The following is a 12,859-nucleotide window of genomic DNA, read 5'->3' as shown; positions in this document are numbered from 1 at the left end:
CTATCGCATTTCCAAAGCCCCTCCCCCAAGTCCCTCCTCCCTACCTTTTATCTTAGCCTTCTGGACACACTTTCCTCATTCCTGAAGAAGGGCTTATGCCCGAAACGTCGATTCTCCTGATCCTTGGATGCTGCCTGACCTGCTGCGCTTTTCCAGCAACACATTTTCAGCTCTGATGGCTGATTTAACCACTTGGTTCTACTTGCTTCACCATCACTATGTGCTTTTTCTCATGAACGACTCATCCTTACTGAACCCTCCTGTTAAGTTACTCAGCCCAGTTTAAACATATTTTCTTGAAATTAAGGGCCACAAAGGCTGGAGATCAGAGTCGAAACGTGTGGCGCCTGAAAATTTCAGGCAGCATCCGAACAGCAGGAGAATAGACGTTTCCGGCATTAGGCCTTCATCAGGGCTTATGCCCGAAACGTTGATTCTCCTGCTCCTCGGATGCTACCTGACCTGCTGTGCTTTTCTAGCGCCACACCTTTGGACATATTTTCTTGAGCTAATTACTTCCCATCAGGAAGACTTTATTTTGGTTCTGAACTATTCCATTGTAAGCAACAGAATTGAATTTCACTCTAACACCTACGTCACTTAACATTGTTGTTGGAACATTCAGTCAGTTTCATGCCAGTGTTCAATGAGGAACCTGACTTAGGGATTTCTTGTATTCTCCTTCGGAGATAACTGGCACAACTACAGCTGTATCAAAGATGAAAGCAAGTTATGAACTTTTATAATTTGATTTGCACCTCCCAACAGAGAGGGCAGTATAACACAATGTTCAGCTCTTACAGTATACCACATGTTATAAGAAGGATCAAGATCAGAATGGTTTGATTTTGATACTGTGCTCTGGAAATTAAATATTCAATCTTACTACTCTCATCTGCTTTGTGGTTCTTTTTTGCTCTTTGACCGAATACAATTCTGACCTTCTTGTTCCAAAGCTATCATATGTGTATGGACCAGCTTTAAGTTTACCATGACTTCACCCTGATGCATGGCTGTGACCAGAAGTTGACTACGACCTGAAACATCGCTGTTTCCGCAATACTGTGAAACTTCTGGCTGTGACCATCCTTCCAACAGCTGAAGCACTGATTGGAAATAGAGGCATTTAAATGATGGTGGCTACCATTGCCATGATTGTGCCTAAATTTCTGACTCTAAGACAGCTAACTAGCCTGCTGTGGCCCAGGCCATGCTGAAATCCAGCGGACATCCCATCAGCTCAGAATTGCAGGGGAGTTCTTTTCCTACTTCTTTTATTTAATTGATCGTAGAATGTGGGCAATGCTGGTTATCCCAATGTTTATTGCCCAGAGGGCAGTTAAGAATCAATTGCATTGCTATCAGTCTGGAGTCACAGGTAGGCCAGACTAGGCAAGGACAGCAAGATATTCTTCCCTAACTGAAGTTCGTGAAACAGATAGTTTTTCACAACAATTGACAATAATTACATTGTCAACAATGGGCTAGCTTTCCTGGTTGAACTCCAGATTTTTATTATTGAATTCAAATTCCACCATTCTCCATGGTGGGATTCAAACTGATGTCACCAGAATGTAAGCGTCCCGGATTATGAGCCCATTGATATTATCTTGACATCACTACCTCCATTGTGTTATTTCAGTGGCTGTGGCCACATCAAAGACTCCCTTTAGCCTATTTGCCTTTGTATAAAATGTGGTCTAGATTATATTGTTCTTCAGCCTCTTTTCAAGATCAATTTCTAAGCTTTCCCCCTACCCACAGTAATAGTTTGTTTTTAAATTCGAGAACGTAATCTGCAACAGTCTCATTGGCAACTGCATGCAATTCTCACTGTAATTTCATTCTTAGCAGTGGCTATTATGAGTTTAGAATTTCAATGAGTTTCATTGAACTGGGCTCGCAAAGGTATCATTGATCAAAAACTCTATCAAAAGCATCTGGCCCTATCATGGTGAGGAGAACATTGACTTTATTCCCATTTCCAATGTTATTCATTTTCAACCAAACATATAGCCTTCATTTGTAATTTCATCTGTCTTTCTTGTTAGGGTTGAATTTCCAAATTGTCCCCAAATATACCTTCAGTGTCATTTTTTCAATTACATTCTATGCTGACTGACTGGATACAGTGCACACACTGAACAATCTTTACATTTGCTCAAACCTCCTCAAAATTATCTTCAGAAGTTCCAAAAATGTTTGTCAATATTCTTCAGTTACTAATTTCTCAAATGAAATTCTATCCCATGCCAAATTTTTGTTGTGAATTGCCTTGAGTAATATGAACATATGCTCAGCTGCAGGCATCCATGAGTGAACTAATTTTATTCACACCTCCCAACAGAGAGGGCAGTATAATGGACTATTCAGACCTTGTCATATATCATGTCATAAGAAGAATTGAGATCAAAATAGATCACGTGGCCTATGGAAGTCTCATCTCTTCAGTTCTAACTCAAGAATCTGGCATTTAATTTATGCTTCTAGGTACATATGAGTTTACAAATTACGAGGAAGAGTAGACCGTGTAGCTCCACTTATTTGGAGAAATACAATTGGATAAATTGTGTTAGGTGGCTTGCTGCAGTCATGTGACCTCTCCCTCTAATTGTTTACACTGTAGTTCTTTAGCAGCCCTTAAAATACCACATTTGAAACATCTCAAGCTTGCTCCATAATTCAAGAAGATTATTGCTGATCTGATTGTGGCCTCAAGTCGACATGCTTGTCTACCCTGATAACATTTGGCTTCCTTCAATCTATCTACCACTGCCTTAAAATATTCAATGACACTTCCTCCACCACTCAAAGACTCCCAATTCTCAGAGAAAACGAAACGCTGCTTCTTATCTTCATCTTAAATAAATGACCCCATATTTTTAAAATGCATCCCCTAGTTCATGTCTGTTCTACCTTATTGGCGAATCACTCAAGTGAAAAATAGCACTGATGCAAGTTATTATAGGCCACACTTTAGGCCCTTTGAGAGAAGTGAGATACATGTATATCCAAAACAAGGAGGCCGAACTGCAGCCAAACATGGAGTCTCATTAATTTCACGGGGAAATCAGACTCTGACATGCAGCTTCTCTGGTTCAGCCACCAGGCCCCTTAACTCACTGGCAAATTAATTCTGGAATAAAACGAGGAGTGGGATACTGTTGCCATTTTGACACTTAAGAGATTTTTTTCTCAGAGAAAAGCCTATTTATTTCATGGTCACAGCTTAAGCCCAGTTGCAGTATAAGGAAAATAAAGGGTGTGGTCTGCTTCACTCAATCTAACTGAGTTAGAACAACTGGGGCTTCAAACCAGCACCAAGTCCATCAATTACAATGGTAAGGGACCAGCTGCCTCTTTTCGGTGGTCATCCTAAATGCCTAGAGCATGGTGCCGGAAAGACACAGCAGGTCAGGCAGCATCCGAGGAGCAGGAAAATCAATGTTTTGGGCAAAAGCCCTTCATCAGGAATGAGGCTTGTGAGCCGAGGGGGTTGCCCATTCCTGATGAAGAACTTTTGCCCGAAACACCGATTCTCCTGCTCCTCGGATGCTGCCTGACCTGCTGTGCTTTTCCAGCGCTGCACTCTTGACTCTGATCTCCAGCACCTGCAGTCCTCACTTTCTCCACCTGCAATCCAATCAACGTAATGGCACCTGTAATGTAGCTGCACATTGGGCAGAGATGTTGAAGATGGGCCTCTTTGCCCTCCTTTCTCTGCTAAGAAAATAGACGTGACATAGATCAATACCTAAACTCTCCGCTCATGTTTGACGGCCACACTCCCAAATATTAAAGCATTGAGGGAGCTACTAGAAATTCTAAGCAAGAACTGGCTGAACCATTCCAATCCAAATATTATTTTGGGTGCCCTGTGCCAGGACAAAAATCAACTGCTTCTGAATTTTTCTTTCCATTCGGCGGTGACTTGTAAATGTGTTGTTATTATATCCTCTCACCAGGGGTGGCACTGTGGTGCTTCCCTGTTTCAGTTTTCTAATTTCCCAAATGTTTAAATGGTATTCCGACTCATTGTATGTCTTTGTTTTTCAAATTTACTATTTAATTTTAAACAAAACAATGACTAAGGGCAGAGGATGTGCAGTTGGGTGGCAGAGCGCAGAGTGGATAGCAAGCTGGTTACAAAACAGGAAACTGCAAATAGTAATATTAGCTGACCAGACTGGAAATAGATGGGAAGGGGTACTCTAAAGATCGGCATGGGATCATTGTTAATCACGTAATTATTTACATAATTAATGAGGGGTTGGGAATCAGAAGTACATTCAAAAAACTTGCTCTTGACACAAGTTTGGAAGATATAGTCAATAATGTGACAACATGTAGGAAAATATTAATATTTTCAGACTGAAAGCCTAATTGACAAATTACCTGTAATATCGATAAATGTGATATGGCATTTTTGATAAGAAGAATAACAAGCTAAATATACTTTGGAAAGAAAGAATCTAAATGGTGCTAATTTTAGTATTTGATTTAAGATCATTCCCAAAATAGTTCAAAGAAATAGGATTGAGAGATGAATTGAAAAGCAGAGAAGTGATGCTATAGCCATACAGAATCCACTCCAAGAGGGTACAGAGGAGCTCGAGAAGCTATAAACAAGAATTACAGAAATGATACCAGAAATGAGAAGCTATAATCATTAGGAAATACTGAACTGGCTGGGACTGTGTTATCTAGAAAAAAAAGGTCATGGAATGAAAGTTGTTAAAATTATGAAAGGGGTTGATAGTTTAGATGGAAAGAAGAGATTTTTAAATATGAGGTAGGCCAAAAACAAGGGCCAAGAGTAACTAATAAATTCAACAGGATATTGAGGACTGAATTAATATATTTACACATATAGTGGTTAGAATATAGATCTCACTACGAAAAGCAGTTGAGGCGAATAGCAGAGTTGCATTTAGAGGGAAAGCTTGGAAGGTGGAAGAGAGGAAAGAAGAGAAGCACATTATGATAGGGTATGAAGGTCATGTGGAACACAGATATTAAACTAAGCCAAGGCCTGCATCAACTTTGTAGTGACTACATAAAAATATCTACAAGGTGAAAATCTTAAATTGGGCATGAGTGCACAATGAACATAAGGAGACAATTTTCTCTCGTGAGTTTAGTTCATCCAGAGGATTGTAGCATTCTAAGCTTAAGGTTTGAGATGTAACTCACCGCCTTGAGAGAGATCACGGCGGTACTGATTCGGCTTGGTTTTCTTTTTGGCCCGAGCTTTCTGGCTGGGTGGGGTGTTCATGCTGCTACTCCCCATCACTGGAGTATGTCTCGTCTTCCCTGAAAGTCAGATAAAAACGATTAAGAGCAGGCATAGTCCTTCAAGAGTGAAACTGGAATGGAGTGTGAGATATTGGGAATGTTACAGATTAAAATTGCATGTTGCAAACCATAGACGAGATTCTGCAAGCATTTTATTCCCCAAAAAGCGCGAGGTCATGATTTGATTAGATTCCCTCCAGTATGGAAACAGGCCATTTGGCCCAACACGTCCACACCGACCCTCCAAAGAGTAACCTACCCAAACTCATTCCCCTATCCTATCTTTACCCCTGACTAATGCACCTAACACTATGGGCAATTTAGCACAGCCAATTCACCTAACCTGCACATCTTTGGACTGTGGGAGGAAACCGGAGCACCTGGAGGAAACCCATGCAGACACGGGTAGAATGGGCAAACTCCACACAGATAGTCACCTGAGGTGGGAATTGAACCTGGGTCCCTGGCACTGTGAGGCAGCAGTGCTAACCACTGAGCCACCATGCCACCCCATGCTGGGTATAACCCCAGAATTCCATTCTTCAAGCATTTTTTCCTCTTACCATCCATCTGCTTCCCTCCTCACTTTTGCTGGAGTCAATTACCATGGATCCTGGCTCTCTAGTACTTCAGTCAAGCGCCTATTTGACCTGGTGCCAGGTTCAAGAGTGTAAGTGATGAATTCAAACACAGGCATTGTGGTTATGTCTTTCTCTGTCCTTGGCTATTGTTCACATCTTGCAGTTACTGTTCACTGATCAGGAGCAGGACTTCTGGACAAAGGCAGCAGATGCATAGGAAGACCACCACTTTCAAGTTCTCCTTCAGGCCACTCACCATAATGACTGAGATGTGAATCACTGTTCATTCAGTATTACTAGGTAAATGTTCTGGACCTCACCTCTTAAGGGCATTGTGGGGGGTACTTGATCAAATGGATTGCAGATTTCACTGCAACATGGTGAAGTGGAATGTTGCTTAAATATTAAATGTTAAATGTTCCCAAAAGCAGTTCAATGATACTCTGATTACAGGATTGATCAATCTGACCTGCAACAGCATCATTTTGTTGCATTACATTTTACGCTAAAGACCAAATTATTGCCTGTGGGACAGATCTCATTGCAGCACACAAAGTGCCTGCACCTGGAATGCCATCATAACATTGGAATCTGGAATGCTTTACCTTAACAAGGCAAGGGAAGAGGATTCCGTAAATTATTTTCAATGGGAGTTGAGAATATACAATTAGGGGAGGTTGTGACCTCGCACCATTATTACTGGATAGTCAATCCTGAGACCCATTAATGTTCTGGGACAACGGTTTGAATCCTACCATACCAAATGGTGGAATTAGAATTCATTTTTAAAAATTTGAAATTAAGAGCCTAATGATGAATCTGTTGTTGATTGCTAGAAAAAAGTAGGCATCTGATTCACTAATGCTCTTTAGGGAAACAAAAACTGCAAGCTTGCTCGGTCTGCCCTACATGTGACTCCAGACCAACAGCAATGCAGTTGACTCTTAACTCCCCTCTGGGTAATTAGGAATGGGCAATAAATCCTGGCCTAGCCAGTGGTGCCCTCGTTCCATAAATGAATAATAGAAAAACCCTTGAGGATAAGGGGTTTACAGAATTATAAGAAAAAAACAAAAGTGGGACCAAGCACATTTTAAAAGACCAGTACAGATCTGATGGACAGAATTCTGTGCTGCAAATTTCTGTGAATGAGATGTGACAGTGCGTTGAGAAATCTTAAGGCCCCAGGTTGGTACCACAAATATGTAAAAAGATGCAACATGAAGTCTTCTAAATGGATCTCGAACAGGAAGCAAGTCTAGTTCAACTGTCATTATTACCATGTGATTTAGTTTTTGAATGAAACACTGAGTTCAGTGGTCTCCCTCAGTTGCACGATGAGCAAATTCAATCCATGATTCAGCTCAGAGACAGTTCAGCAAGGAAGAACGTCCTTCAATTACTTTCAGGAACTTCGTACTATAGAGGGTGCTAATTACAAGCAGCATGGCTCCGAGTGACTGTATCACCACTCCTTGGGAAAATGTACAAGTGGGCACCAGGGGATGACTAGATTTGTCCCAACAGTGATGGCTTCCACTGTGGAATAGTCTACCAACTCTCGATGTTGGGGTTCAAACATGATCAAAGCCCTGGGGGAAGGCTGTTAAACTTAGGAGCATTTTCTGTTCTGAGGCATACCATTCTCAGGAGGACATGGACCAGAAAAACAATCTAATCTAATTTACTCCACAAAATACTTGTCTGGAATTAAGCGTCATGGTTGGGAGGGGGAGGACGCGGCTTGGATTTAGTTTTCAGACTCAAAACTCACAACTAACCCTGGCATAGACGAGAATCACATTGAGCACCAGATCATTACAAAATGGCATCTTCAATATGGAATAAGGTGCAACATAATTATTCTAAAGGAGAAAGTGAGGACTGCAGATGCTGGAGATCAGAGTCGACAGTGCAGTGCTGGAAAAGCACAGCAGGTCAGGCAACATCCGAGGAGCAGGAGAATTGACGTTTCAGGCGTAAGCCCTTCATCAGGAATCGTTATTCCTGATGAAGGGCTTATGCCCGAAACGTCAATTCTCCTGCTCTTCGAATGCCGACTGACCGGCTGTACTTTTCCAGCACCACACTATTGACAACTGTTCTAGACCTCATTCATAGAATTAGATCCCACTTACTCTGCACCATTGTGTGCCTAAGGTGATTACACTCAATCAATGTCACATGACAGAACACAACTGGCACTAGGCATCTGTTAAACATCTGTTGAACAATGAAAACATCTGCTCAATGGGTGCCTTCACTCATGCACTCGCCCATTTTGCTAACCTTGTTTTGGTATAAATTTCTCTCCTTTCCCTAACTTACAGATGAATGGTTGTGCCTCACCTGTTCCAGGTACACTGACGTTCTCAGTGCTTATTGCTGGTGTCTGGCTCAGGTTGCGTCTATGTCCGTACCGATGGGGAGCAGCAGATTCCGTGACAGCGTCTTCAGTCCCATTCATGCTTTGGCTGTTCTGTGATGGTGGAGGGGTTGGCGGTCTGGGCAGAGGGACTGGTCCAACTGGGAGTCGCCTGAAACAGGAACACAACTAGTTTTAAAAGTTGGCAATCACACAACCCATGAGTTCCCAACTCCTCCCAAGAAGCAAGACCACAATTTGATGGGTAAATCTGTCTGTTTTAAGAGTAGCTAAGTTTCAACCTGGCTCCCATCCTTTTCCATGGGTCTCCTGTTACAACAACAGACTGACATAGTATTCTATCCCATTTACTTGTTCGTTAATGAAGCATCTTAAAGACCAACAGCTCACATTCCCTTCAGCTTAACATGTCTATATTGGCTCAATGTGTCCCAGAGCACACCCCTCCCCTGCCAAATCCTTGCTCTTCTCTGTAATTTCTTACTCTCAAATATGCATTACTGATTCCTTTCACTATTGCAATTGCTTCCACCACCCTTCCAACCAGGGCATTTCAGATCATAACAACATGTAACATAATATAAACCATGATTTACATAAGTTTGTATTTTTAATCTTGAGTTGGTAACATATGGGTTTTCTGTGTGTCTGTAGTTGATAATCAACTTGCATTTCTGCAGCCAGGGTGATTTCTTAATAAACAATTTGTAAGGGTAATTTGGTAGGTTTCTGACTATTCTGCTACTGCAACTAGTTTCTGCCCAGTTACTTGATCAACACCCCTCAATTAAATCAAACCTTTGACCTCCTGTGCAGAATTTATTCAGATAAAACTGATGAGTTTATGACTGAGATGCAATAGCTGACAGCAGAGTTAGGAATGGATGAGGTCACAGAGAGATTTGAAATGAAATAATAGAATTCATTCACTGAACCATTTTGTGTAATAAACAAATATTTGCTTCTCTCTCTTATTCTTTAGTTCTGTTAATTATTTCACAGTAAAATAGTCAACATGTAGATGACTACAGTAGTTATAGTAACCAGCTTGTAAACTCACTCACCGGGGTAAATGTGGTATCTCAAACTGATGCAGCCTTGGGATGTCCTCAGTGACATTATGGCTGGTCAATCGTGCCTCTTCCCGAGGGGAGGGGGTCAGCGTTGCGGTGGATTGCTGCCCGTATGAAGTAGCTGGGGATGATGCCTCTCCACGAGGTGGTGGGGGTGGGCCTTCATCGTCATGGGAGCCTTCCACCAAGTAGGTTCTCTCAGGGAGCGGAGGACACCATTCGTCAGCACTAGGGCTGCAAAAAGATGGGAACAATTCTTACTCTCGAGAGAGGAACAGAAGGGCAAGTATTTCTCTCATGCTCCATGTGACACTGGAATCCACACGTGTCTTGCCACTGGTGAGGAGACTCTTGGATGTCAGTAGGATCTCATAGTTGTTAGAGACGTCTGGTGATCCATTCCCAGTGATAGAAAAGCATTGAGAGAAGGGCTAACATTTTGAAAACCACAATCCCGCTCCTAACTGGCCATTGCAATATCAGTAATGGCAAAAAGGCTCATCCCACAAATTCCTACTTAAGGCAGGTGATGCCTATGAAGAAGGACACATTTATACAGCACCTTTTATAACTTCAAGGCAAAGTAACTCTTCAAGTGGACTCCCTGTAGTAATCCTAATTAAAATACAAAGTTGTAACTTGATTCTAATTTGAGTGCTTGGATCATTGACCATAAAAATCACACCTTACTATATTGTGGTTCTGTTCGCCGAGCTGGAAGTTTTTGTTGCAAACGTTTCATCCCCTGACTAGGCAACATCATCAGTGCTTGGGAGCCTCCTGCGAAGCGCTTCCTTGATGTTTCCTCCGGTGTTTATAGTGGTCTGTCCCTGCCGCTTCCGGTTGTCTTCCAACAACCGGAAGCGGCAGGGACAGACCACTATAAACACCGGAGGAAACATCAAGGAAGCGCTTCGCAGGAGGCTCCCAAGCACTGATGATGTCGCCTAGCCAGGGGACGAAACGTTTGCAACAAAAACTTCCAGCTCGGCGAACAGAACCACAACAACGAGCACCCGAGCTACAAATCTTCGCACAAACTTTGAACACCTTACTATCCATTACCTTTACCAGTTATTTTCTTTTCAATTTTCCTGTGGATGATGATCTACTCCATCTTTACAACCTCTCTCACCATGGTTATTAATGCAAGGCCAAATGATACTGAATTCTGGCCTGCCATGTGCCCTAGACTTATAACCTGAGGAATCCTGGTTGAGTCAGCACCAAAACCAAGGAAGATCCTCAGATCTAGGCCCAAGGGTGCGAGACCCACAGTATCTCAGAGGATTGACCTCAGAATATTTACAGTGAATACTCCCACATCACATCACACCACATACCCATACTCCAACTCTTCTTCATCCTCATACGAATCAATGTCAACACTGGGTGGAGGGGGTGGGAGTAAATCTGTCCAGTTCATGGGTGGAGCTTTCACTGGCTTGGCATTTAATTTCTGCTTCCCAGATTTCCCACCTGTCGAGGGAAAGAGCATTAGTTAGTATGTCTAGGCTTTCATTTTCATTAGTCATTGCTGGAACTGCTTCTGATTTGGATTAGTCTGAGTGCAAGATATTATTCTTCTGACCCTTTGGAACTTTCATGCCAGACTTTGAACCTTCCCCTAACCTTGGTAGATGTCATAAACCCCTGAAGCCACCTTTGAAAAAAAAACCAGAATCTTCCAATTCTGCTTGGATAGGGAATGTGTCAGACAAATACAGAAATGCAAACATTTCAACTTTGTTGAAGAAATTTGTGTAAGAATAAGCTTCAAGCAAAAATCCCTGTCAATCCCCATTTCTTCCATTGTTCGGTGTAGACTAGTTGGACCAAAGAATCTGTTTCCAAGCTGTATGACTCTATAATAGTGTGCCACCTGGTGATACAAGTAGTGATATAGGTGAACAACAAATATAACTTCGACAAGAAACAAGTGCCTGAAGAACATGACAGTATGGGACATGCTGCATGTATAATATAGAGTTCAACTGACCTTATTAATTTTTAAGGACTGGCATGAAGTTTGTTTGCAGTAATCAAAGTTTAAGTGATGTTTAACTCCAAAGGTCTGGAAAGTTTGATTCAATTTTGTGGAATGTTAAGCTTAGGGACAGGTGTATGAATACCCTCAGGCAGGTCAGCACAATATTGGATGTCTTGAAAATGCATTAAGGTAGACAAGTCTCCTGTCCCAGACGGGATCTATTTCAGGATAATATAGGGGACAAGGGAGGAAATAACCGGGCCTTAACAGATATTTTTTGCATCCTCTTTGCCTCAGGCGAGATTCCAGAGGACTGGAGAATGGCCAATATTTTCCTTTGTTTAAGAAGGGGAACAGATAATCTCGGTAATTACAACCATTGGGTCTGACGTCAGAGGTTGGAGAAGATACTAAGAGATAGGATTTATTCGCATTTGGAAGCAACTGGACTTGTTAGTAATAGATAACATGAGTTTGTAAAGGAAGCTCATGTCTCACTAACTTGATCTAGTTTTTTGAGGAGGTGACAAGAATGATTAATGAGGGAAGTGCAGTGGATGTTTTCTACATGGACTTTAGTAAGACATTTGATAAGATACCTCATGGCAGGCTGGTATTAAAGGTAGAGTCTCATGGGATCCAGGGTGTGTTATCTAGATGGATACTGGCTTGGTTATAGAAGACAGAGAGTAGCAGTTGAAATGGAGCTCAGTAACTAGTAGTGTTCCGCAGGGATCAGTGCAGGGACCTTTGTTATTTGTAATATATACAACAAATATATACAATTTGTCTGATTAGTAGTTTGCAAATGACACCAAAATTTATGGAGTTGCAGATAGTGAGGAGGATTGTCAATGGATACAGTGGGACATAGATCTGTTTCAGATTTAGAGTCATAGAGATGTACAGCACGGAAACAGACCCTTTGGTCCAACCCGTCCATGCCGACCAGATGTCCCAATCTAGTCCCACCTGCCAGCACTCAGCCCGTATCCCTCCAAACCCTTCGTGCTCATATACCCATCCAGATGCCTTTTAAATGTTGCAATTGCACCAGCCTCCACCACTTCCCCTGGCAGCTCATTCCATACACATACCACCCTCCGAGTGAAAAAGTTGCCCCTTAGGTCTCTTTTATATCTTTCCCCTCTCACCCTAAACCTATGCCCTCCAGTTCTGGACTCCCATGGGAGTCTGGTGAGCAAGGTTAGATCTCACAGAACACAGGGAGAACTCACCATTTGGATACAGAACTAGCTCGAAGGTAGAAGACATAAGGTAGTGGTGGAGGGCTGTTTTTTAGACTGGAGGCTTGTGACCAGTGGAGTGACACAAGGATTGGTGTTGGGTCCACTACTTTTCATCATTTATATAAATGATTTGGATGTGAGCATAACAGGTATAGTTAGTAAGTTTGCAGATGACACCAAAATTGGAGGTGTAGTGGAGAATGAAGAAGGTTACCTCATATTACAACAGGATCTTGATCAGATGGGCCAATGGGCTGAGAAGTGGCACATGGAGTTTAATTTAG

The 12,859-nt window shown here is 42.1% G+C and overlaps 1 protein-coding gene across 6 annotated transcripts in view; it reads right to left on the bottom strand.

The window, feature by feature from the left end:
* robo3 (roundabout, axon guidance receptor, homolog 3 (Drosophila)) overlaps positions 1-12,859 on the bottom strand; it is a 561,002-nt gene that overhangs the window by 29,122 nt on the left and 519,021 nt on the right. For all 6 annotated transcript variants that reach the window (XM_043676839.1, XM_043676843.1, XM_043676840.1 and 3 more), the window contains 4 exons: positions 10,679-10,814; positions 9,327-9,569; positions 8,226-8,413; positions 5,194-5,313 (listed from right to left, as the gene is read on the bottom strand). In XM_043676839.1, coding sequence (XP_043532774.1) covers positions 5,194-5,313; positions 8,226-8,413; positions 9,327-9,569; positions 10,679-10,814 — 687 coding nt within the window. The remainder of the gene's footprint in view (positions 1-5,193; positions 5,314-8,225; positions 8,414-9,326; positions 9,570-10,678; positions 10,815-12,859) is intronic.

This window comes from Chiloscyllium plagiosum, chromosome 35 (assembly GCF_004010195.1).
Source record: "Chiloscyllium plagiosum isolate BGI_BamShark_2017 chromosome 35, ASM401019v2, whole genome shotgun sequence".
NCBI lineage: Eukaryota > Metazoa > Chordata > Chondrichthyes > Orectolobiformes > Hemiscylliidae > Chiloscyllium > Chiloscyllium plagiosum.
Note: the sequence above shows the minus strand (reverse complement) of the source record. Positions and strands in the feature narration are given on the sequence as shown.